Here is a 26,840-nt window from a genome sequence, read left to right on the forward strand (position 1 = left end):
CCACTGGCTCCCTGTCTCACACCGAATAAAGTACAAGATCAGTACTCTATGTTATAAATGTATTCACAAAACTGCCCCTTCCTATCTCTGGCTGCCTTCACCTCTACACTCCATCTCGCTCACTATGATCAGCTTCGGATCCACTCTGTTTACGCATACCCAGATTCAAACACTCGACTATTGGCTGCCGTTCTTTCTCTGTCTCTGGATCTTGCGATTGGAATGAACTTCCTCTTTCGCTTCGTCAAGTCGCCACTCTAAGCTCTTTCAAGTCTGGCCTTAAAACCCACCTCTTCCCAAATAGCCTCCCTTGCCTGCCCTTCCTTGTCTTTAGTTTCTACAGTTTTAGAGTTATGTATGCGTGTGAATGACTGGTGCGAAAGTGCTTTGATTTGTCTCTGCACAAGATTAAGCGCTATGTAAATACCATTATTATTATTATTATTTCCTTGTTTTCAAATTGGCCAGAATCACATGTGAACCATAAAGGCTTTGCCTCATGTATCACTGATGGACAAAAAGTTATAGGTTGAATATTAGATCAGTGCTCAAATAAAATCATTGGTCGTTTACCTGTTTGATTCTCAAAGAAAGTCACAGATGTTTATACTGCATTGCTCAAAAGAAAATCTTAGACAAAATATTTTATCAGTGCTGAAGGAATATCATGGGTGATTCATTTGATTGATGCTCAGAGAAAATCATACATGATTTATTTGATCAGTGCTCAAAGAAAACCACAGATGGTTTATGTGATCGATGCTCAAAGAAAATCATAGGCGATTATAGATTGTTGCAAAAAGAAAGTCAACAGATGATTCGTTTGATTGATGCTTGAAGAACATCCATACATTGTGATCAACATAGTGATTTCATTGGCCTGAGATGGTTAACCGGTAATGAAAGTCTTTGTATTTGTAATTGAACTGTAGTGTAACATCCATTTTCTCCACCCTCCAGTCCTGCAACAGTGAAATGACTGTGGTGGCATTCCTGATATTTCCGGCACGGACCAACAACTTCAACGTGGAGTCTCTCAGGGGTCAGGCCATCGCCAAGCAGCTGAAGGAAACGGTTCATCATGTGCAGAACCAAATCGGAAAACGCATCTTTGAAATCTGTCTTCGGTAAGTCCTGACACAGGTTTTGTTCTGTTGTTGTTGTTTTCTGTTGCAGAGTTCTTTTGCAGGTTGTTGTGATGTCAGCTTGTTGTGTGAAGTCAGGAAGTTCCAGGGTGTGAGTTGTACTGTCATGTTTTTTGTTTTGGTTGCTGTTGTTGTCAGAAATTATGGTATCAGAAACATATGGTTAAATTGCTTTACTTTGCAGATATATTTGTGATTTTTTTTTCTTTTTGATTTAATTTTATCTAGTATTTGCACCTGATGAGGGGTGTGGGTGGGAAGATTTTTATTTATTTGTGTGTGTGTGTGTGTTTGGTGGGTGGAGGGTTCACTATCTTTTTTTGATAAAACAAATATTTGTTTTGACCATTGTAAAACAAACGGTGTGTGTTTGTGCATGTGACAGTTGGTTGTATATATTTGCACTTGGTTTATCATCCTTGGTTTATCATCTCATCCGAATGACTAGCGTCCAGACCACCACTCAAGGTCTAGTGGAGGGGGAGAAAATATCGGTGGCTGAGCCGTGATTCGAACTAATGCACTCAGATTCTCTCACTTCCTAGGTGGACGCGTTACTCTAAGCCATCACTCCACATGGTGTCCAATAAGAAATGTTTTTTTTGTTTACAGGGGCAGTCTTCCCAACGGTGATGACATTTTGCAGCAGGACGACATGGTCAGACTGAAGAGATGTATATATACAGCTCAGGTAAGCAGCAACATCAAATTTAGAAATCATATAAACTGCTCTAGACAAGAATGCACAGTTGCAGCTGAGATGAGATGAAAGCAAATTATTCATCAGGTAAAATGATATCTTTGTGAATGATATGGATATTGTCCTGTACGAGATGAATTGATTGGCATAAAAAAATAAGTCAGATGTTTAGTTGATAAAGTGAGAGAGGGAGAAGCGTTTTAGACAAAAGTGAGTTTTTCCTTTCAAGTGCATCCATAATAGTAGCTTGGGCATTTGTGTTTTCTCAGGCAGACATTATGCTGGATTGGGCATGTGCAATGGCTTATGCACAACCGGGAGTACTTGACATGTGGGCTTTCACAAATATATGGGCACACAAAGTTATGCTCTTACTCAGCTAGAGACCTGTGGTCCCTTGAATTGCATTCAGATAGATACAAAGTAATTATTGCTTTTTCAGTGGTGACCTGAGAGGAAAATTATTGCATAGACAAAAAGGCTTTCAGTGATGCCAAGCAGAGTGAGATTTAACAAAAGTTGATAGAGAAAAGGAACGGGTTTCTAGACTGGCTGTCTTCAGTTCATGTTCTGCTGTCTGTGTGTTTTTGTTTGTTTTTGATGCTTTTGTACATTCACTGTAACTGGAGATCTGAACCCCAGTGCATAGATTTTAGATACATCTGGTAGTAAATGACAGAGAAATTTTCTACCTGTATTGTGTATCAAGGAATAGAGGCAAGAATGGCAGCAAACACCCACAAGTATTTGGCGGAATTGGTGGAAAACAATTTGAATTTTATATACATGAAAATGGATCTTCTTTTGGGAGAACTGGTACATGGAAATGCTCCCAATTGCAAAACTCTGATGTTCTATAAAAACGTCTGCAAGACAGATCTGAAGGCCTTGAACATTGACCTGAAGACTTCAGAAGCTGTAGCCACAGAATGATCAATCGGCTTGGAGGCAGATGGTGCAGAAAGGCCTCTCTCAAAGTTTGAAAAGACACCAGCTCAGTGTTTCAAGGAAAAGAGGCTGAGAAGAAAGGCCCAAAGCCAGACAGACAGACCAGTGTCAGACTTCACCCAGACACAGTGTAGGAGGGAATGACTGTCAATTCTTTAATGGGCCTGTCCAGCCACACCTCATGCTGTATCAGTCACCACCAAGAGCGGAACTCCATAGTCTCCTGGAGACTGTCAGATGCTTAACATCACCTGAATACAAGCACTATACTGACCTAACATCACTTGAATATAAGCACTATACTGACCTAACATCACTTGAATATGAGCACTATACTGACCTAACATCTGAATATAAGCACTATACTGACCTAACATCACTTTGAATATGAGCACTATACTGACCTAACATCACTTGAATATAAACACTATACTGACCTAACATCACCTGAATATGAGCACTATACTGACCTAACATCACCTGAGTATGAGCACTATACTGACCTAACATCACCTGAATATGAGCACTATATTGACCTAACATCACCTGAATATGAGCACTATACTGTTAGCTGCTGTTCTTTTGAACATTTGTTCATTTGTATCGATCTTTAGCGCCATAGTCTGCCTCCCATCTGCACCCACAACGTGGCTGAGGATCAGAACGACCAGGTGTTGAACGCTCTGCGACGATGCCAGCTCTTCAACAACAGGCATGACCGAGTCAAGGTGCGTGTTTTGATTTAAACAGTAAAAAAAATTTTTTTTTTAATTGGGTTTTTTTTTTTGTTTTTTTTTTGTTTTTTTTTTACAGATGAACAGGACAGCAAGAAAACCTTGTACAAAGTCCTGGCCTGATCTATATGTTTGAGCAAACATTTGTAAAAATGACTACACAAATAGGAAATAGGTAGTTAAAATGTAAAGTGACCTTGAGAAACAGTAGCAACAGTTTACAAGAAAACAAAAAAACAAACAAAAAACACCCCCCCAAAAAACAACACCTACACACATACATATGCACAGACTCATATGTATATGCTGGCATACACATAAACTTACGTCTTTATACATACACACATATGTCCATGCACATGCTTTCAAAGGGAACTTTGTGTGCTATATTTATTGGGGTTTTTTGTTTTTTAAATAAGGTTCATTATCAGTTTGTACAAATATTACCAGAAGATGGAAGGCCGTTTGTGGAGTTCAGAAAATTATTTCGGACATTCTCATTCTGTTTTCAGCTCATGTCTGTACTGCGTGTTTTTCCTTCTTTTTTTTTTTTTGCCTTTGGGGTGAATGGCATGTTAGTGCTTTGATTTGCCTTTGCACAAAATTCAGCTCAATGTAAATACCTTAGTATTATTATTGATAATTAGTTAATGAATGTTTTTGTTTATTTCTTTCTTTTTATTTCATTATTGAATTAAAAGTGAAAGAAACCAGAACCTGCTCAGCAAACTAAGTTGGTAAAAGGTTATCGGTGAGGACATGATGACAAAGCGCTGTGTCAGTGCTGATGTGAAGGAATACATTGTCTCTCAGGTGATCTTCCACCCAGAGTTTCTCAACTCGACAAACCCACTGTTTGGCCTGGACTATGAGGACTTTGTCCGTGGCTGCCATCTGGGCGTGTTCCCATCCTACTACGAGCCCTGGGGTTACACTCCTGGTGAGAGACCCTCATTTTCTTTTCCCTTTGGTCTGTGATGTCACCTCTTGTGACTCTTTCCTTTGATTGTCTATAGCCTGATGTGTACTCACATCTCTGCCCAGTCTTTGCTTTTTTTTTTCTGCTGGATAATAATACTCATGATTTCTATTAAATCTTGCCTTTACCTCCGCCGTTATTTACTAATTACGCTTACCTCAGTTCCTGAAGAAGGAACTATGATCAGAAACAACGGCCACTTCTTTTCAAAGTCAGTCTTATTTCACAACCCATGGTGTGTTTTTTTTTGGGGGGGGGTTTGCAGACTTTCTTTCTTTGTCAGTTTTACAGACTCAGCAGTCTTATTTTGTTTTCTCGCCATGACATTGCCACTTGTTATCCAAGTCAGTCTTATTTCAGCATGTGTGTGTGTGTGTTTCAGCGGAGTGCACAGTGATGGGGATTCCCAGCATTACCACCAACCTGTCGGGCTTTGGCTGCTTCATGCAGGATCACATCCAGGACCCCAAGTCCTACGGCATCTACATCGTGGACCGCCACTACAAGGGTTCTGAGGACTCCATCAAGGAGCTGGCCCAGGTAAGCCCGTGGTCTGCAGCCTTCCACTGCTTCACGGAGGCTTGGGGGTGAGAGAGGTTTTGTGGTGAGATGGTAGGAGGGGTTGAGGGTGAGGTTTGGGATGAGAGAGTGGGAGGGTTGGGGGTGAGGTTGGGGATGAGAGTGTGATGGGTGGGGGTGAGGTTTGGATGAGAGAGTGGGAGGGTGGGGGTGAGTTTTGGGATTGGGATGAGAGAGTGGGAGGCTTGGCAGTGAGGTGGGGGGTGGGAGGGTGGGGGTGAGTTTTGGGATTGGGATGAGAGAGTGGGAGGCTTGGCAGTGAGGTGGGGGGTGGGAGGGTGGGGGTGAGTTTTGGGATTGGGATGAGAGAGTGGGAGGCTTGGCAGTGAGGTGGGGGATGGAAGGCTTGGGGTGATGCTGGGGGTGGGAGAGAGTGGGAGGTTTGGGGGTGATGCTGGGGGTGGGAGTGGGAGGCTTGGGGGTGATGCTGCGGGTGGTAGAGAGTGGGAGGTTTGGGGGTGATGCTGGGGGTGGTAGAGAGTGGGAGGTTTGGGGGTGATGCTGGGGGTGGGAGAGAGTGGGAGGTTTGGGGGTGATGCTGGGGGTGGTATAGAGTGGTAGGTTTGGGGGTGATGCTGGGGGTGGTAGAGAGTGGGAGGTTTGGGGGTGATGCTGGGGGTGGTAGAGAGTGGGAGGCTTGGGGGTGATGCTGGGGGTGGTAGAGAGTGGGAGGCTTGGGGGTGATGCTGGGGGTGGTAGTGGGAGGTTTGGGGGTGATGCTGGGGGTGGTAGAGAGTGGGAGGCTTGGGGGTGATGCTGGGGGTGGTATAGAGTGGTAGGTTTGGGGGTGATGCTGGGGGTGGTAGAGAGTGGGAGGTTTGGGGGTGATGCTGGGGGTGGTATAGAGTGGTAGGTTTGGGGGTGATGCTGGGGGTGGTAGAGAGTGGGAGGTTTGGGGGTGATGCTGGGGGTGGGAGAGAGTGGAAGGCGGGGGGTGAGATTAGGGGAGAGTGGGAATGTTGGGGGTGAGATTAGGGGAGAGTGGGAATGTTGGGGGTGAGATTAGGGGAGAGTGGGAAGGTTGGGGGTGAGATTAGGGGAGAGTGGGAATGTTGGGGGTGAGATTAGGGATGCAGAGGGTAGGGGATGAGGGATTGGGAGGGTTTGTATTGTATTACTTCTTGTCACATTAGATTTCTCTGTAAGAAATTATGGCTTCTCTCACCCTGGAAGAGCATGTGGTCATAGTGCAGCTCCACAAATATGTTGGGTTTTTTTGGGGGGTTTTGCCCAGCCTGCAAGCATTTTTGCTTTACTATCAGAAGTGGATTTTTCGACAGAATTTTGCCAGGGGCAACCCTTTCGTTGCTGTGGTTTCTTTTACGTGTGCTGTGCATACAGGATATGGAACCTCAGATTATCATCTCATCTGAATAATTGGTGTCCATACCATCACTCAAGGTCGAGTGGAGTGGGGAGTAAAGATTCGAGTCTGTAGTTGGGACTCGAACCTGTGGACACTTGCTTCCTAGTGGGGCACTTGACCACTAGGCCACCTCTCCACTGTGAGAGGGACCAGATTTTCTAGTTTAGTATTCTCTGTTAGATTTGGCTGTGATGCAATCTCATTGTGTTTGTATTTCAGTACATGTTTGACTTCACGTGTTTGTCGAGACGGCAACGCATCATCCAGAGAAACCGAACGGAGCGTCTGAGTGAACTGCTGGACTGGAGGAACCTAGGCGTTGTGAGTTACATGAGTTTGTGTGTGTGTGTGTGTGTGTGTGTGTTTCATTGGGAGTAAGTGGGAAAGTGCATGCATATGTTGTACTCTGTGTTAGCTTCTAAAATGATTTGGGCTTTTTTTGGTTTTGGGTTTGGTTTTTTTATCACCAAGCTGAAAATAAATGGCAACGTGCACATTGAATGTGCAGCATGACATGCTTAATGTTACATTTCATAGTTTTCAGTAATGTAATTTATTATGTTGTATTAATTACAATGGTTTTTTAAGTGATATTGTGCAGTGCTTTTATATATATGCATGTCATATACATATTTAATGTTGCTGTTTTTAAGTCAAGCTTGATATGTTTTTTTCTTCTTTTATCGTCTCTTTTCTTACTTTGTTACAGACAGTTGTGGGTTAGACAGAAATGTTAGGAAGCTTGTCTGTGTGACTGTGAGAGTATATGAGTGCATTTCACCTAATATGTTTGAGAAAGAGAGAAGTAGAACAGTTATGTAATTTGACAAGAATATTTTTGCGTAATGTTCAGACATGTGTGTATGGACGAGAGTGTGTGTGTGTGTGTGTGTGTGTTCATGAGTGCAAGTTTTTGTGTGTGAGAGAGAGAAAACGTTTTAAGGGGGAGGGGTGGGGGGATGTGGAGGGGGGGGGGGGGTATGCCCATGAGAGATATAGATAGATTTGTTTGTTGTTTTTCCATACACACCATCAATAAATACACAGAAATAATTTGTTCCACATAGTCTGATCAACAATGTCAGGTCCTGATCATATTCAGGATTATAGGATGTTGTCGCGGTACAAGTTTGAGTGAAATTGAAAAAGCGTCCATACAATATTGTGCACCTCATCAAATAACTTATATTCATCCAGTACTTCATATGGCTCTCGGATACCCTGAAAGGTTGTTTTTTTTCTGGAAATAATGGATCTGGGGGTGGTGTATGTTTTATATTACCCCCATGGGAATGCCAGGGGCACTTTCAGTGTAAACAGTATTTCTCATCTTCTTTTTTTTATATATATATATTTTCTGCCTTGCTCATACATTTACCTATAAGCCTTAATTTTTTTTTTTTTTTTTAAAGAAAGCCTTGAATATTGTGTTAGATGCCAGATGGCAGTTTTTGGTTTTGTGTGCCTGTTAATCTGTTAATTTTTATATATTTGTGTGTGTGTGTGTGTGGAGGGGGGTCTGTGGGACTCTTACTACAGTTTTGCAGCCCTGACATGGCCCTGTGTGGTCAACTGGGCTTTTAGCTACAAAAGAAAAGAATACAGATGTTTCATTGTATTTCCACAGTACTACCGGAAGGCTCGCAACTATGCCATGGCGAGGACGCATCCAGATCACATGAATGACGACAACGTCTCTGTGAGTAGTTTGTCTTTATGTATTTTGGAAAAAAAAAAGTAGTTTGTCTTTATATATTTTGAAAACAAAAGAAGCAAATTAAATCATTATAAATTTTTTTTAAATCATAATAACAATTTGCTGCATGACAACATGTGTGAATCTTGAGGGAATAAGGGCAGAGTGTGAGCAACTTGTGTGCTTGCCTTTGGAAAGGAATTTGAAATAAACTGGCTGTATATTTTGACTGTTTTGATCTGAAGTAATCACTAACACCAAAGAGAACCAGGTGTCGTCAGAAGAATAATTGTGCATGCATTTTTTTGTGCGATTTTCCTGTGCTGTGTTATATTGATTTTTTTTTTTTTCAGGTGTGTTTATTTGTTTCTTAACCCATTGTTGAGTGATGTTGTGGAATCACCCATAATGGAGATTTCCAAGGATGGTTGGATATATTATGACAGTTATTTAATTCTGTTAGCTTTTAAGTTTAAGAAAACAAAAAAAAGTTGGGGGGCGGGGTTTGCTTGTTTTTTTTAGTTTGGCATTACTTTGTTCTGATGTTTAGTTTCATGACTTCTTTCAAAACTTGTTGTCACCCTGTGTAGTTGCTCGGCTGAGCTGCATGCAAAAAAGTTTATATATATACATGCAGATAGATGGATAGATAGATAAGTGAATACATAATACGGGACTGAATTGAAATGCATTCTGATTGTGTGAGGGGCCAGGAAACAACGATAGATGAATAAATGAATGATCCAGGACTGAATTGAAATGCATTCTGATTATTTGAGGAGGCAGGAAGCAACAACAGATGAATAAATAAATAAATAATCCAGGACTGAATTGAAAAGCATTTTGATTTTGTGTGGAGGCAAAAAACAAGATATATATATAGAGAGAGATATATATTGTCCAGGACTGAACTTTACTGTGTTCTGATTGTGTGTGTGTGCCTCAACAGGAGAAGAGCTTCAAGTACACGAAGCCTGCTTCCGCCCCACCCTCCCCCTCCCACTCTCGCTCCTCCACCCCCCTGCCCTCGGACAACGAGGACGAAGTGCCGCCCTACGATGAGGAGGAGGATCTGGAGGAGCAGAGGGAGCTGGGGCTGAGGCATTGACTACCGGCGCCGCCGGTGTCTCTGAGTATCAGCCAGGGTAGTTCCACCGTGAGGGCCAACACAGCCTGAGCAGGGGTCTGAACCACCACCACCACCACCACCATCGCCATTGTGCATGAAGACTTTCCACTGTGAATGGCTGTGAAGGCACACGGGGTACCCAGGGGTCTTACTTAATGCGTGACTATTTAAACTGAAGGAAGACAGTTGTTGGAACAGCAAGTGTGGAGCGGGTTGTAGCACACAGAAAGAGCGGAAAGCCGGCTTTTTCGAGATGAGGCGTGGGCACATTTAAAAACATACAGGGAAATCATTGTTTTTGGTGTGTTAGTGTGTGTGTGGGCACGGTAAATGCATAGGAAAAGCGTTGGATGTTCAGGCATGTGTAGGTGCATAGGGAAAACCCTTCTGTGTGGATCTGCACACGTACATGCATGCATGCTGACAGGCAGTTGCTTTATGTTATCTACAGATTCACCACAGTTCATGAGAGATAGAATGTCAGGAATCTATTTTGCTGTGTGACTTGCACTCTGAAACAAGAAAATGTAACTGTAACAAAACGGTCCAGATATCTACTGGTTTGCACCAAATCAATTTAATCATGATGACATGGTTTTATGTATAGACAGTCTTGTCATTTCTGTGTGAACGATTTATTACTGTAGTGTGATTCATATAAAAATGAAACAAGTAGTCACACACTTAGAAATCAACAACAAATATTAACCTGCATGTGCTGGTTTCCCTTTTTTTCTTTTTCTTTTCTAATGGTGCATACATATACTACTCGAGCTTTTGAATGTGTGCTTGTTCTCTTAACAGGGTATAACTTTACCCATTCCTTCATTACATAATGTCTTTCTGCAAATCCTTATACTACACAACTGAGCTAGAATTGTTCTTAACTGTTTGTGATATTTAAACAGAACAGCAGTCGGGATGCTTACGATTGACAGCATTATGTTCCTTGGGAAAATAACTTGTCCGTTTATGTGCCCCGTGTACCTGCTTAACCCCCATAGATTCCCGTCTCTCTCTCTCTCTCTCTCTCAATTTTTGTTTTATTTTTTTATCCTTGAACATGTTCTTATGGTGGATGATGAAGTAGTGAGCACCATGGTATACTTTCCTCCCACGATTTACCTTGCTCTTGAAGAAGAAAACCCAACATGTTCCCCATGATTTTGGCTTCGCCACCTGATTTCAGATGGTAAAGATTCTGGTCACTGATTTAGAATGAGAAATGAACTTGTTGACATATCTGTGTTGATAATGGACAGTATGCTGCCGCTGTTTCTAAATGAAAGTCATGTGGGGGGAGCAAAGGCACAGAAACTCCTTTTTTGCAATGCTTGGTTCAGTTAGTTTGTTACAGGTTTTTGCTTTTTCTCATCTTTGTAGTTTGGTCAGGTGTTTGAGCTTTTTACTCCTCCTCATTCATCTTTTTTTGCTGTCTGTTAATTTTTATTTCATTTTTTCTTCTTCTGTGTGTGTGTTTTTTTGGGTTTTTTTAAACCTGTGCTGTAATTTCTGGGAAATAAAATAGTGGAAGATGTAAAAGTTGGACCATGTCTCTTTGTGTCAGTTGTCTGACAGAATGTGTAGTATTTTACATTTTTTTTAATAGTTGATATTATATCTTGAACGTTGATGTAATGAATGTGTAGTCTATGTGAAGCCCTTGCATCACCATTCTTTAATGGGCATAAGCAAATCTGACCAGTGAAATTTTTTTTTTCCAGACAATCATACAGGCGTTTAGTTTCCAAGGTATTCTATCACTCTTCCCCTGTCCTTTCCTTTGAAATATAATTATCTTTCAAATAGTGTGTGATCTCTTTTCGCTTGGGGAAAAATGATTTGTGAGTGTGCTTGTGATGCCTGAATAGTCGAGCAGGTCCTTGGGTGCCATGAAATGCTTTTTGCACGAAAACCACTGGTTTGCTTTCTGTGTTTGGTATTTAGACAAATTAATGTTTGGAATCGTTCATCTTTTCATCCAAACATTTTTTCTTATTGTTGGGATTGTGTTTGGGGGAATTTTGCTTCCTATACAGTTGAAATTTATTTTGAAAAATATGGCAATCTCTGCCATTTTGCTGGGAGAATCATCTCAGATTCAGTATTTACTAAGACACCAAAACTCTCTCTTTGCATCTCTGTCTAATCTCAGTCTTTTTTTCCAGTGTTTAAGATGGGGTTTTTTCTGTTTCATCTAAAATTCTGCAACTTTTTTTTTTCTTTTTTTTGTAAAAAGCAACTATGCATACAATGGGAAAGAAAGTATCTAAATGGTGGATTATATTTCCCTGACTCTACCACACGCAAAAGAGATATAACTCTTTTCATGCAGAGTTAGTTGCAGCCATTCCTGCCTGCTGTTGGTTCCGTCTCTTGTCATTTCAGTCACAGGAGTGACAGTGAAAAGGGGTTGTGAAAGAAAATGGCTCATATTGATGTCATGTCATATACTGTACCACGTCAAACTGCGCAGACTGGGACTATTGGTTTGCTTTTGGCCACATTTCTCAGCTAATGCAGTGCTAAAACACCTCCACCAGGCCCGCCATCTGCTCAGCCAATCAGAGCAATTACCTTTCTTCAGCACTGAATTGTCATTCTTTCAGTCAACTGTTTGCAGGTCTGCCAGGTTTTAGTTGTCTCACCTCCACCCTTTCCATACTTATACCGTTGTTTTCCATATATTTCTTTTCTTTTTTTTTCACTTCAGTTTTCTCTTGAATCGGTTTCCTTCTCGCGGTGAGGCCTTCTTGTTTCACGCTGGGTACAAGGATTGCTGAGAAGGAGCTGACAGCAGATAGCAGATGACAGTCCTGGACAGTCCTTTATGTCACATCTTCTGTGTCTTCCATCACCAGTCATTTTGAAGACTCACTTTGCATCGAGAATTTCTTGAAGATGTCGTCTCAGTGCCATTTGAATCAATCTGCGTTCTGTTTCCCCAGTTTATTGTTAAAAAAAGAAGATGTAAGTGAAAGTCAGTGTCTTCTGTCTCAGTCATTGTACATTACAACAACCCTTTGTTTAACCCATGCAGGCTTTAATTTTTTTTTAAATTGCAGCTGTTTATCTGACTTTCCTTCCTTGTTTTTAAAACCAGATTGCCAGTGGGATTTAGACCAGGGAAGTGAGAATTCAGTGAGGATGAGGGAATGATGACGTTGAAAAACTTTGGAAAGAAATGCCCCATAGAAACTGGGTTTTAGAATGGGGAATGTTAATCAGGGCGAGGGCTGATATCCATAAACTGAAATGCTGTTCAAAAGCATATGAAGGAACAATTCCAAAATATCTTCTTTCAGCGAGTCCTGTTTTTTTTTTGTGCCTGTTAATGTGTTCATTATTGCATGTACACATGCATGTGCTTTCTTCCCTCCTGAGTACAGATCAGAAATTTTTTTTGCAAGAAATGCACTGATCCAACATCCATGTTCTTCTTATGAACCTATCGCCTTCATCCATATGATGAACATTTACGCATTTAAGAGTGTGTTACTGCTTGTGTTTTAATGCATGTGGCCTGAACTAACACTAAGAGTTGTGCATATGTACCTTTTAAGCGTTGATTTGTTTACCCAATACCATGATATGATGGATTCAATCGTCTTTTCCACAAGATGTGATTATGATGGATTCAGTCGTCTTTTCCACAAGATGTGATCTCTCTCTCTTTCTCTCTGTCCCATATCCATCTCCCACCCTCTCTTTCTCTTGATTTGTGTTTCTTTTCACCTCTATGTCTGTCTTTCTGTGCATCTTCTGTCACTTTTCTTCCTCTGTACAACCATACTTTTCCTAAACCATTACAACTTTTATTGGTTTTTGAAAATTTACATAATCGGCAAAGTTCGAATGTTATGAAGCTTTTTATAGCAAACGTTTTTGTTGTTTTTTTACTATTTAAAAACACCTTATCAGTATTAAGTTTTCTTTGTGGTCTCAGTTTCAGGGCATGTTGTCTTTTGGAGGCATATAGAAGAGATCTCAGCCATGTGAAAGGCTTTATGTTGAGACAGTAGCTCAGGATATCCTGATCAGCCAGAAATTCCAGACAACTTGCATCCATAATATCGTGCTACCTCAGTCACATAATCTGTAGTTCTAAGAAAGATTCCGGTCACAGAAAAAAAAAAATACTGTAAGGAGTTGTGAAGTTATCAATTTTCATGTTGTTTTTGATTACTTTTTTTTGTTTTTTGTTTTGCTTTCATGTCTAATAAAGGCTTCTATTACTCATGGTAAAAGATTAAGAAGTTACTATTTTTATAATGCATGAAGATTTTTGTCCTTTTTTTTTTCTTTTTCTTTTTTTCCTTTTTTTTCTTTGCTGATAGTCTTTACCTCAGTTTTTACAAATCCTATGATTTTGTTTTTGTTTTCTGTTTTTTTGTTTCACACACAACCATAAGAGGTTCTAGGAGAAGAAAGCTTGATGGAATGAAATGACACTGAAATTGTCAAAAGTCGCAAATATGCCAATCATATCAGGAACATTAAAAGGGATGGGTAAAAGATGGGATAATGTGAACCTTTTTTTATTTATTTATTTTTAAGGTCAGGAATTGTGTGTGAACCTTTATACTTTGTTTTGTGTATTTGGAAATTTCTTTTTGAAAACTGAGCAAAGTATTTTCAGTCCTGAAAATTTATGGGAGGAAGGAACAGGGGAAAAAATTTTTTTTCTCTACTAGTACTGGTTGTATGAGACAGTGTTGGCAATATTCTGTTTGTTCTATTGTATTTTGTCTCTTTCTTGCTCTTTGTCTACCCTTTCTTCCAAACTGGCATGAGGAGTTCTGTTTGCATTTCCTATTTTTTACACAGCAAGAAGCTTGGATGTTGGTTTTGTAACTTGATGTGAAGTCTTCATCCAAAATCTCTGTAATATAATCTGTCTTTGCCTAATCTGATACGTGTGTGTCCTTGAACATGTTTACTCAGAAAACGTACTAGTATATATCCCTTGTATCACATCCATAGAATTATTAACTATATTTGAATCTATCGTCAGATTGTTTGTTTGACAAATTTTTGCATTGCTGGTTTGTGTTTTGGGGTTGTTTACTTTTTGTTTTATTTATTTTTTTGTTTTGTTTTTTCAATCCTTTATAGGTCCAAGCCCCCCTCCCCCCATCCCCACCTGTCAACTTCCTTCATTGATATATCATCTGCTTCCCCGAGTGAGTGTGTTTCTGTCCAGCAGTGTAGCGTTGGTGTATTTGCTGGTAGAACATTGTGTAATGCTGTTGGAAGAGTGGGTAGGTTGTTGTCGGAAACTGAACCTACAAACAAGTATGTATTGCAAATTAATTAAAAGCTGCAGATTGTCAAAAAAAAAAAAAAAATGTTGTGGTGTTGATTTTGTTAGTAGCATGCTCACTTTGTTGCCCGGTCTATGAATTATTTAAGAAAATGTTAATGGTCCCAAAGCGTTTTTACAGTGATTGGGGCAGTGAATTCATATCCACTGTGTCTAGGGCTCAGCACAGGAAGGCGGCTTGATGTGAATTATACAAGGCAGAGCTAAGAAATGTACTGTTGTATCAGAAGGGAAGATTTTGAACTGAGGGAAGATTTTGAACTGTCACTTTCACCTGTATACTTTTAGGGAGGCGCCGTGGCAGAATCAGGTGTTGGACTTCTGATCCAGTGTTCAGCAGTGATCAGAGTTAGAAACCCCATTCGGCATGCTGTTGTGTTTTGAGGTATTGATGTACTTTGCTCCAATTTTCTTCACTTCTTCCAAGTGAGGATGGGTACCTGACTTCAGTTGGAGAAGGTTATGGCAGCAAAAGGAGAGGATTGTGCCCCATTTTCCTGTGCCGAGCCTTAGACATAGTGGATATGAATTCATTGCTCTTATGGCTGTAAATGGCTATAGGACTTTTAAAGCAGTCTTGAGCAGCAGCCTATGAAGCACCTGACTAGGAAAGGAGTGTCCACAGGATTTACGAGGATCAACATGGACCTTCATTGGTAGTTTGGATGCTAGTCTTTCAAACGAGAAGATATATTTGGGTCCATTGTGCAGCATGCACTTTGCACACTTAAAAGATTCCTCAGCAACAAGAGAGATGCTCATATCAACAACCTGTTGAAAAATCCAGTTTGTAAAATATGTTCACTAGTAGACAGAAAAACAAGGGTACTACCTTGTTTATGATCACATGCTCGGAAGAGCAGTGTAAACTCATAAACGGTCCACTCCTAATGAAAATGTTGCTGCAGTCTTAAAAAAAGAACCATCACAGACATTCTGCTTCCCTCACTCCCCATCCCACTTGCACTTGTTTAACCCCTGCCTGCTGAACTGTTATTAATCTATTTCAGTATGAATATGATGTGCACATTTTACGCTTTTAAGGGTTGCTAAAGCAACAAAATACAAGCCCAACAGGAAGAAGTCCAAATGAAGAATGGTGACTGACATACTGACCTGGAAACTCATGTCCTATCTCACTGAGGTGACAGCCCTTAACTGACAAGCATTCTTGTCAGCACATGTCAAGGGTTAAAGCAGGTAGGAAATTCACGACCCCTTCACATGTTGCACACCTCTCCCGCAGTTCATTTATTTTGAAACAGAGTTTTTGTGGTTTGCTGCTTTATCAACAAAAGTGGTGACTTGAAGTAGAACTCAACCATTCCAATTCTGATGCCATTACACTACCATGGATTAAAAGAGATTTTGCCTTGACTGTGTGTCTGAGAAATCTCAGTAATATACTACTTTATCATGTTTAAGTTTGTCACAGAATGGATCAGTCAATACTGTGATTCAGCTTTTCATCTGTTGTTAAGAATAAGTCTGCTAAAATGACTACTTAATCTTGATTTTTGTTTTGTATCAGCTTCACCTTACAAGACATTCAGTGGCTTAGTTAAACTACAATTACAACTACAAAAAAATTATCAGCAAAATGTGTGTATAGCATACTTGAAATCCACTACAATTTGCAGACACACTATGCAAATAGAAATGCTGTTGACACAGATAATAATAATAGTATTAATAACATCAACAATACTGATGATAAGGCTTATTATAGAAAAGTGAAAATTATCTTTAGCAGATATTTATAATTACCGGAAAGTGCTTGATTTTGTTTTTCTTTTTTTCTTTTAACCCCGTATTTATTATTTTTTTGCAAAACAAATCAAAATGCTACATACACCAAGACCTGCAGAGCTCTTGATCTTGTACATTACAAAACAAACATGTGAAATGTGTATTGATTCCAAGCTTTATGAAAGAAGTAGGCTTCAGCTGATCTTCATTTCTGCATCGATATAGAAACAGCCAATTTGGGGATACTGGTTATTAGATGGGACCTTTCCAAGTATCTTTCATCTAGTTCATTTTCACTCTCATATATGAAATTAGAATCTGTGGCGGTCAAGAGGACAAGAACATAGCATAATAATAAGCAATGCATCAGACTTAGCTTAGGCAGCAACCATCAAATTCCAACATAGTTTAAAGGCACACAATCACTAGATTAACCAGCAATTCAGCATTCAGGACTGCATTTGAAGAAATGCATTTCTGGTGTGATATTATCATTTCCTGACACCGTCTTTATCTGTCTCTTCCTCTCTTATGCATACCAGCATAATGTGTATTCCTGGAAGGTAACGAACATCCAGTGGCTTACATGAATTTTAATCAATGGCTATGAATTACACAATAACTGAACCAAAAGTAAGAAAGAAGTATGTATAAATACTGACCATGGGACCAGACACCATGTTGATGTGGACATAGTATCACAAATTGACAACTGGGAATGATGTGGGTGTGGCTGTGTGGGGGGGATTTGAGATTAGTGGCTTTGAAGTGAAGTGATGCCACTGGAATGCCACAGAAGATGGGACATCAAAAAAAAAAAAAAAGAAAAGAAAGAAAAAGTTGTGGGTTTGAATCAAGATCAGTTTGGGATTCTGTGGCGTTTGGCAGCAGAAAGAAGTTTCGACATTATGAGAGCATCATTCATTGTATCTGCTGTTTCAGTGTTTTAGGGCCACAACCCTCACATTCACTCATGTACATGTTTGAATTAACTTTTATGTGTATGACTGATTTTACCCCACCATGACACACGTCTCCTCGTCGGCCCCTTCTCATTTGGGATGCGTCGCTCCAAGATGGGCTATCATAAACTGCCATAAAAGTGGCCCATAAAAAGTTTGGAAGCCTGTTTCAGGCAGCGGGATCAAAGCACAATGCGGCAGCTGGGCCGAAGGTTGGGGCGGGGGATGGGGTTGGGGGAAGGAGGGGGGCTTCAATTTACGGGTGGGTCATAACATATCGAGGTCAAACAATATATATGAGCGAGCGCGCGCGTGCGTTCGTATGTGTGGTTGCCTTTGTGTGTGTATGTGTGTGTGAAAATAATCATTAATAAAAATAATCATTAAAAATCATTAAAAACGAAACGAAAAGAAAAGAAATTGCAACCAGCAGTTGATTAACACACACAGCTGATTAAATTCCTTCTCTATTTATGTATTACAATTCATATAACATAAACATATTATCCGTGCTAAATCTTACACACACACACACACACACTCTCTCTCTCTCTCTCTCAATTAATCAATTTCTTGTTTATTTTCATCAGTTCTCATCAATAAAGCCTTTTTCTCTCTCAGTACAATACGAGAACAGTAAGAAAAAGAAATCAAGTTGTTGTTTCGTTTGTACTGAAATTGGTAAACCTGAAAAAAGAAATATATATATATATTATAAAAGACAGATTAAAAAAAGAATAATTTTGAAAGGAGAGGAAATGAAAAAGCTGAGGGTGAAGACGTATCAGCTCCACCGGAATTGTAAGAACGGCGGCCAACAGTGGAGTGTTTGGATATGCGTATGCGTAAAAAGAGCAGGATGGGAAGCCGACCGTATAGAGCGAGAAGGAGTGTAGAGGTGAAGGCAGCCACAGAGATGAGTAGGAAGGGTCGGCAGATTTGTGAAAACACTTGGTATAACATAGAGTGCTGATCTTCTATTTTATTCTGTGTGAGACAGGGAGCCAATGGAGATGTTGTCAATGACAACGCCGAGGTCATCAGTTAACTGCCAAGCCTTTTTCTCTCTCTCAACAAAACGAGAATATGAAGAATAATGGGGGAGGTGATGGTGGCTGGAGGACAGGAGCATATCAGGGGGAAAGACTGCTACGAAAGTACGATAATATCGTGTGAAGAGTTACGTCTCTTGGACTTGCTGGGCCACTCGACCTCACGGTTTCGATAATGTTTGGTCTGTTCGATAGGATGATTGTCTGAAGTGCTGTCTGTCTGCTTGACTGTGTGTTTGTTTGTATGTCTGTCAGCCTGACTAGATGTGTGTCTGTCTTTGAAATTTGACTATGGCGGTTTGAGCCGGCGTCAAGTTTGCAGCCGGGACACGAGAGGGAGAGAAAGGAAGATAAAGTAAACTGTCAGTGCAGAGATTGGTGAAGATTTGGACAAGTTGTGTTATGATGTGATTTGTAAATGTGTATAGTGGCACTGTAGCATGTACACATTTAGCCGCGATAGTAAAAGTGCGAAAAAGAAGAGACAAAAATGACCGCTTCTTCAGTGTATGCTTCATGATGGTTAATTTTCCTTCAACAGTCGCCAACGGCCATACCACGTTGAAAACACCGGTTCTCGTCCGATCACCGAAGTTAAGCAACGTCGGGCCCGGTTAGTACTTGGATGGGTGACCGCCTGGGAACACCGGGTGCTGTTGGCATTCCTTTTTATGCTTTTTTTTTTCTTTCCAACTTTCTTTTTCTCTCCCGGACTCTGCCCTTTTCTCTTTCTTTTCAGACATTATCTCTCTCATTCATCTTCCTTTTCTTTTTTCAAGTCATTCATTTCTACCTGCCATCCTCTATATCACTTAGCTCTTCAGTCACTGTCATATCTCACCTGCACATTTTCGCTTCCTTCTTGCTTTTTTCTTTCAAGTCTACGCACGCTCCACGTTGCGGTCATTGTACATGCACACTCACTTCATCAATCTTTTTATTAATTAATCAATTTATTGTTTATTTTCATCAGTTCTCATCAATAAAGCCTTTTTCTCTCTCAGTACAATACGAGAACAGTGAGAAAAAGAAATCAAGTTGTTGTTTCGTTTGTACTGAAATTGGTAAACCTAAAAAGAAATATTAAAAAAAATATATATATATATCTATATATGTATATATATATATTATAAAAGAGAGATTAAAAAAAGAATAATTCTGAAAGGAGAGGAAATGAAAAAGCTGAGGGTGAATTCGAAGACGTATCAGCTCCACCGGAATTGTAAGAACGGCGGCCAACAGTGGAGTGTTTGGATATGCGTATGCGTAAAAAGAGCGGATGGGAAGCCGACCGTATAGAGCGAGAAGGAGTGTAGAGGTGAAGGCAGCCACAGAGATGAGTAGGAAGGGTCGGCAGATTTGTGAAAACACTTGGTATAACATAGAGTGCTGATCTTCTATTTTATTCTGTGTGAGACAGGGAGCCAATGGAGATGTTGTCAATGACAACGCCGAGGTCATCAGTTAACTGCCAAGCCTTTTTCTCTCTCTCAACAAAACGAGAATATGAAGAATAATGGGGGAGGTGATGGTGGCTGGAGGACAGGAGCATATCAGGGGGAAAGACTGCTACGAAAGTACGATAATATCGTGTGAAGAGTTACGTCTCTTGGACTTGCTGGGCCACTCGACCTCACGGTTTCGATAATGTTTGGTCTGTTCGATAGGATGATTGTCTGAAGTGCTGTCTGTCTGCTTGACTGTGTGTTTGTTTGTATGTCTGTCAGCCTGACTAGATGTGTGTCTGTCTTTGAAATTTGACTATGGCGGTTTGAGCCGGCGTCAAGTTTGCAGCCGGGACACGAGAGGGAGAGAAAGGAAGATAAAGTAAACTGTCAGTGCAGAGATTGGTGAAGATTTGGACAAGTTGTGTTATGATGTGATTTGTAAATGTGTATAGTGGCACTGTAGCATGTACACATTTAGCCGCGATAGTAAAAGTGCGAAAAAGAAGAGACAAAAATGACCGCTTCTTCAGTGTATGCTTCATGATGGTTAATTTTCCTTCAACAGTCGCCAACGGCCATACCACGTTGAAAACACCGGTTCTCGTCCGATCACCGAAGTTAAGCAACGTCGGGCCCGGTTAGTACTTGGATGGGTGACCGCCTGGGAACACCGGGTGCTGTTGGCATTCCTTTTTATGCATTTTTTTTTTCTTTCAAACTTTCTTTTTCTCTCCCGGACTCTGCCCTTTTCTCTTTCTTTTCAGACATTATCTCTCTCATTCATCTTCCTTTTCTTTTTTCAAGTCATTCATTTCTACCTGCCATCCTCTATATCACTTAGCTCTTCAGTCACTGTCATATCTCACCTGCACATTTTCGCTTCCTTCTTGCTTTTTTCTTTCAAGTCTACGCACGCTCTACGTTGCGGTCATTGTACATGCACACTCACTTCATCAATCTTTTTATTAATTAATCAATTTATTGTTTATTTTCATCAGTTCTCATCAATAAAGCCTTTTTCTCTCTCAGTACAATACGAGAACAGTGAGAAAAAGAAATCAAGTTGTTGTTTCGTTTGTACTGAAATTGGTAAACCTAAAAAGAAATATTAAAAAAATATATATATATATCTATATATGTATATATATATATATTATAAAAGAGAGATTAAAAAAGAATAATTCTGAAAGGAGAGGAAATGAAAAAGCTGAGGGTGAATTCGAAGACGTATCAGCTCCACCGGAATTGTAAGAACGGCGGCCAACAGTGGAGTGTTTGGATATGCGTATGCGTAAAAAGAGCGGATGGGAAGCCGACCGTATAGAGCGAGAAGGAGTGTAGAGGTGAAGGCAGCCACAGAGATGAGTAGGAAGGGTCGGCAGATTTGTGAAAACACTTGGTATAACATAGAGTGCTGATCTTCTATTTTATTCTGTGTGAGACAGGGAGCCAATGGAGATGTTGTCAATGACAACGCCGAGGTCATCAGTTAACTGCCAAGCCTTTTTCTCTCTCTCAACAAAACGAGAATATGAAGAATAATGGGGGAGGTGATGGTGGCTGGAGGACAGGAGCATATCAGGGGGAAAGACTGCTACGAAAGTACGATAATATCGTGTGAAGAGTTACGTCTCTTGGACTTGCTGGGCCACTCGACCTCACGGTTTCGATAATGTTTGGTCTGTTCGATAGGATGATTGTCTGAAGTGCTGTCTGTCTGCTTGACTGTGTGTTTGTTTGTATGTCTGTCAGCCTGACTAGATGTGTGTCTGTCTTTGAAATTTGACTATGGCGGTTTGAGCCGGCGTCAAGTTTGCAGCCGGGACACGAGAGGGAGAGAAAGGAAGATAAAGTAAACTGTCAGTGCAGAGATTGGTGAAGATTTGGACAAGTTGTGTTATGATGTGATTTGTAAATGTGTATAGTGGCACTGTAGCATGTACACATTTAGCCGCGATAGTAAAAGTGCGAAAAAGAAGAGACAAAAATGACCGCTTCTTCAGTGTATGCTTCATGATGGTTAATTTTCCTTCAACAGTCGCCAACGGCCATACCACGTTGAAAACACCGGTTCTCGTCCGATCACCGAAGTTAAGCAACGTCGGGCCCGGTTAGTACTTGGATGGGTGACCGCCTGGGAACACCGGGTGCTGTTGGCATTCCTTTTTATGCATTTTTTTTTTCTTTCAAACTTTCTTTTTCTCTCCCGGACTCTGCCCTTTTCTCTTTCTTTTCAGACATTATCTCTCTCATTCATCTTCCTTTTCTTTTTTCAAGTCATTCATTTCTACCTGCCATCCTCTATATCACTTAGCTCTTCAGTCACTGTCATATCTCACCTGCACATTTTCGCTTCCTTCTTGCTTTTTTCTTTCAAGTCTACGCACGCTCTACGTTGCGGTCATTGTACATGCACACTCACTTCATCAATCTTTTTATTAATTAATCAATTTATTGTTTATTTTCATCAGTTCTCATCAATAAAGCCTTTTTCTCTCTCAGTACAATACGAGAACAGTGAGAAAAAGAAATCAAGTTGTTGTTTCGTTTGTACTGAAATTGGTAAACCTAAAAAGAAATATTAAAAAAAATATATATATATATCTATATATGTATATATATATATTATAAAAGAGAGATTAAAAAAGAATAATTCTGAAAGGAGAGGAAATGAAAAAGCTGAGGGTGAATTCGAAGACGTATCAGCTCCACCGGAATTGTAAGAACGGCGGCCAACAGTGGAGTGTTTGGATATGCGTATGCGTAAAAAGAGCGGATGGGAAGCCGACCGTATAGAGCGAGAAGGAGTGTAGAGGTGAAGGCAGCCACAGAGATGAGTAGGAAGGGTCGGCAGATTTGTGAAAACACTTGGTATAACATAGAGTGCTGATCTTCTATTTTATTCTGTGTGAGACAGGGAGCCAATGGAGATGTTGTCAATGACAACGCCGAGGTCATCAGTTAACTGCCAAGCCTTTTTCTCTCTCTCAACAAAACGAGAATATGAAGAATAATGGGGGAGGTGATGGTGGCTGGAGGACAGGAGCATATCAGGGGGAAAGACTGCTACGAAAGTACGATAATATCGTGTGAAGAGTTACGTCTCTTGGACTTGCTGGGCCACTCGACCTCACGGTTTCGATAATGTTTGGTCTGTTCGATAGGATGATTGTCTGAAGTGCTGTCTGTCTGCTTGACTGTGTGTTTGTTTGTATGTCTGTCAGCCTGACTAGATGTGTGTCTGTCTTTGAAATTTGACTATGGCGGTTTGAGCCGGCGTCAAGTTTGCAGCCGGGACACGAGAGGGAGAGAAAGGAAGATAAAGTAAACTGTCAGTGCAGAGATTGGTGAAGATTTGGACAAGTTGTGTTATGATGTGATTTGTAAATGTGTATAGTGGCACTGTAGCATGTACACATTTAGCCGCGATAGTAAAAGTGCGAAAAAGAAGAGACAAAAATGACCGCTTCTTCAGTGTATGCTTCATGATGGTTAATTTTCCTTCAACAGTCGCCAACGGCCATACCACGTTGAAAACACCGGTTCTCGTCCGATCACCGAAGTTAAGCAACGTCGGGCCCGGTTAGTACTTGGATGGGTGACCGCCTGGGAACACCGGGTGCTGTTGGCATTCCTTTTTATGCATTTTTTTTTCTCTTTCAAACTTTCTTTTTCTCTCCCGGACTCTGCCCTTTTCTCTTTCTTTTCAGACATTATCTCTCTCATTCATCTTCCTTTTCTTTTTTCAAGTCATTCATTTCTACCTGCCATCCTCTATATCACTTAGCTCTTCAGTCACTGTCATATCTCACCTGCACATTTTCGCTTCCTTCTTGCTTTTTTCTTTCAAGTCTACGCACGCTCTACGTTGCGGTCATTGTACATGCACACTCACTTCATCAATCTTTTTATTAATTAATCAATTTATTGTTTATTTTCATCAGTTCTCATCAATAAAGCCTTTTTCTCTCTCAGTACAATACGAGAACAGTGAGAAAAAGAAATCAAGTTGTTGTTTCGTTTGTACTGAAATTGGTAAACCGAAAAAAAAATATTAAAAAAAATATATATATATATCTATATATGTATATATATATATATATTATAAAAGAGAGATTAAAAAAAGAATAATTCTGAAAGGAGAGGAAATGAAAAAGCTGAGGGTGAATTCGAAGACGTATCAGCTCCACCGGAATTGTAAGAACGGCGGCCAACAGTGGAGTGTTTGGATATGCGTATGCGTAAAAAGAGCGGATGGGAAGCCGACCGTATAGAGCGAGAAGGAGTGTAGAGGTGAAGGCAGCCACAGAGATGAGCAGGAAGGGTCGGCAGATTTGTGAAAACACTTGGTATAACATAGAGTGCTGATCTTCTATTTTATTCTGTGTGAGACAGGGAGCCAATGGAGATGTTGTCAATGACAACGCCGAGGTCATCAGTTAACTGCCAAGCCTTTTTCTCTCTCTCAACAAAACGAGAATATGAAGAATAATGGGGGAGGTGATGGTGGCTGGAGGACAGGAGCATATCAGGGGGAAAGACTGCTACGAAAGTACGATAATATCGTGTGAAGAGTTACGTCTCTTGGACTTGCTGGGCCACTCGACCTCACGGTTTCGATAATGTTTGGTCTGTTCGATAGGATGATTGTCTGAAGTGCTGTCTGTCTGCTTGACTGTGTGTTTGTTTGTATGTCTGTCAGCCTGACTAGATGTGTGTCTGTCTTTGAAATTTGACTATGGCGGTTTGAGCCGGCGTCAAGTTTGCAGCCGGGACACGAGAGGGAGAGAAAGGAAGATAAAGTAAACTGTCAGTGCAGAGATTGGTGAAGATTTGGACAAGTTGTGTTATGATGTGATTTGTAAATGTGTATAGTGGCACTGTAGCATGTACACATTTAGCCGCGATAGTAAAAGTGCGAAAAAGAAGAGACAAAAATGACCGCTTCTTCAGTGTATGCTTCATGATGGTTAATTTTCCTTCAACAGTCGCCAACGGCCATACCACGTTGAAAACACCGGTTCTCGTCCGATCACCGAAGTTAAGCAACGTCGGGCCCGGTTAGTACTTGGATGGGTGACCGCCTGGGAACACCGGGTGCTGTTGGCATTCCTTTTTATGCATTTTTTTTTTCTTTCAAACTTTCTTTTTCTCTCCCGGACTCTGCCCTTTTCTCTTTCTTTTCAGACATTATCTCTCTCATTCATCTTCCTTTTCTTTTTTCAAGTCATTCATTTCTACCTGCCATCCTCTATATCACTTAGCTCTTCAGTCACTGTCATATCTCACCTGCACATTTTCGCTTCCTTCTTGCTTTTTTCTTTCAAGTCTACGCACGCTCTACGTTGCGGTCATTGTACATGCACACTCACTTCATCAATCTTTTTATTAATTAATCAATTTATTGTTTATTTTCATCAGTTCTCATCAATAAAGCCTTTTTCTCTCTCAGTACAATACGAGAACAGTGAGAAAAAGAAATCAAGTTGTTGTTTCGTTTGTACTGAAATTGGTAAACCTAAAAAGAAATATTAAAAAAAATATATATATATATCTATATATGTATATATATATATTATAAAAGAGAGATTAAAAAAAGAATAATTCTGAAAGGAGAGGAAATGAAAAAGCTGAGGGTGAATTCGAAGACGTATCAGCTCCACCGGAATTGTAAGAACGGCGGCCAACAGTGGAGTGTTTGGATATGCGTATGCGTAAAAAGAGCGGATGGGAAGCCGACCGTATAGAGCGAGAAGGAGTGTAGAGGTGAAGGCAGCCACAGAGATGAGTAGGAAGGGTCGGCAGATTTGTGAAAACACTTGGTATAACATAGAGTGCTGATCTTCTATTTTATTCTGTGTGAGACAGGGAGCCAATGGAGATGTTGTCAATGACAACGCCGAGGTCATCAGTTAACTGCCAAGCCTTTTTCTCTCTCTCAACAAAACGAGAATATGAAGAATAATGGGGGAGGTGATGGTGGCTGGAGGACAGGAGCATATCAGGGGGAAAGACTGCTACGAAAGTACGATAATATCGTGTGAAGAGTTACGTCTCTTGGACTTGCTGGGCCACTCGACCTCACGGTTTCGATAATGTTTGGTCTGTTCGATAGGATGATTGTCTGAAGTGCTGTCTGTCTGCTTGACTGTGTGTTTGTTTGTATGTCTGTCAGCCTGACTAGATGTGTGTCTGTCTTTGAAATTTGACTATGGCGGTTTGAGCCGGCGTCAAGTTTGCAGCCGGGACACGAGAGGGAGAGAAAGGAAGATAAAGTAAACTGTCAGTGCAGAGATTGGTGAAGATTTGGACAAGTTGTGTTATGATGTGATTTGTAAATGTGTATAGTGGCACTGTAGCATGTACACATTTAGCCGCGATAGTAAAAGTGCGAAAAAGAAGAGACAAAAATGACCGCTTCTTCAGTGTATGCTTCATGATGGTTAATTTTCCTTCAACAGTCGCCAACGGCCATACCACGTTGAAAACACCGGTTCTCGTCCGATCACCGAAGTTAAGCAACGTCGGGCCCGGTTAGTACTTGGATGGGTGACCGCCTGGGAACACCGGGTGCTGTTGGCATTCCTTTTTATGCATTTTTTTTTCTTTCAAACTTTCTTTTTCTCTCCCGGACTCTGCCCTTTTCTCTTTCTTTTCAGACATTATCTCTCTCATTCATCTTCCTTTTCTTTTTTCAAGTCATTCATTTCTACCTGCCATCCTCTATATCACTTAGCTCTTCAGTCACTGTCATATCTCACCTGCACATTTTCGTTTCCTTCTTGCTTTTTTCTTTCAAGTCTACACACGCTCTACGTTGTGGTCATTGTACATGCACACTCACTTCATCAATCTTTATTGTTTATTTTCATCAGTTCTGATCAACTTGATAAAGCCCCCCCCCCCCCCCCCCCCCCCCCCACCCCCCCAACCCCCCAAAAAAATATATATTTATATTATAAAAGAGAGATTAAAAAAAGAATAATTCTGAAAGGAGAGGAAATGAAAAGCTGAGAGTGAATTCCAAGAC

General features: G+C 40.6%; 1 protein-coding gene and 6 non-coding genes across 7 annotated transcripts in view; all 7 read left to right on the top strand.

Annotated features, from left to right (window-relative positions):
* The window catches only part of LOC143286964 (glycogen [starch] synthase-like), a 35,524-nt gene extending 21,263 nt beyond the window's left edge, over positions 1-14,261 (top strand). Inside the window, exons 8-15 of the mRNA XM_076594948.1 lie at positions 961-1,127; positions 1,758-1,836; positions 3,408-3,521; positions 4,341-4,467; positions 4,889-5,046; positions 6,671-6,772; positions 8,079-8,150; positions 9,097-14,261. Coding sequence (XP_076451063.1) covers positions 961-1,127; positions 1,758-1,836; positions 3,408-3,521; positions 4,341-4,467; positions 4,889-5,046; positions 6,671-6,772; positions 8,079-8,150; positions 9,097-9,255 — 978 coding nt within the window. The 3' untranslated portion in view covers positions 9,256-14,261. The remainder of the gene's footprint in view (positions 1-960; positions 1,128-1,757; positions 1,837-3,407; positions 3,522-4,340; positions 4,468-4,888; positions 5,047-6,670; positions 6,773-8,078; positions 8,151-9,096) is intronic.
* A 4,644-nt stretch (positions 14,262-18,905) lies between these two features.
* On the top strand, positions 18,906-19,024 carry LOC143287060 (5S ribosomal RNA). Its single transcript, XR_013055918.1, has one exon. It is a non-coding gene; the product is annotated as a 5S ribosomal RNA (ribosomal RNA).
* Positions 19,025-20,377: 1,353 nt separating this feature from the next.
* On the top strand, positions 20,378-20,496 carry LOC143287061 (5S ribosomal RNA). Its single transcript, XR_013055919.1, has one exon. It is a non-coding gene; the product is annotated as a 5S ribosomal RNA (ribosomal RNA).
* Positions 20,497-21,850: 1,354 nt separating this feature from the next.
* Positions 21,851-21,969, top strand: LOC143287044 (5S ribosomal RNA). The gene has a single exon (XR_013055906.1). It is a non-coding gene; the product is annotated as a 5S ribosomal RNA (ribosomal RNA).
* A 1,353-nt stretch (positions 21,970-23,322) lies between these two features.
* On the top strand, positions 23,323-23,441 carry LOC143287045 (5S ribosomal RNA). Its single transcript, XR_013055907.1, has one exon. It is a non-coding gene; the product is annotated as a 5S ribosomal RNA (ribosomal RNA).
* A 1,359-nt stretch (positions 23,442-24,800) lies between these two features.
* On the top strand, positions 24,801-24,919 carry LOC143287046 (5S ribosomal RNA). The gene has a single exon (XR_013055908.1). It is a non-coding gene; the product is annotated as a 5S ribosomal RNA (ribosomal RNA).
* Positions 24,920-26,273: 1,354 nt separating this feature from the next.
* LOC143287047 (5S ribosomal RNA) lies at positions 26,274-26,392 on the top strand. The gene has a single exon (XR_013055909.1). It is a non-coding gene; the product is annotated as a 5S ribosomal RNA (ribosomal RNA).
* Positions 26,393-26,840: the final 448 nt, after the last annotated feature.

Source organism: Babylonia areolata, chromosome 10 (genome assembly GCF_041734735.1).
Source record: "Babylonia areolata isolate BAREFJ2019XMU chromosome 10, ASM4173473v1, whole genome shotgun sequence".
Classification (NCBI taxonomy): domain Eukaryota; kingdom Metazoa; phylum Mollusca; class Gastropoda; order Neogastropoda; family Buccinidae; genus Babylonia; species Babylonia areolata.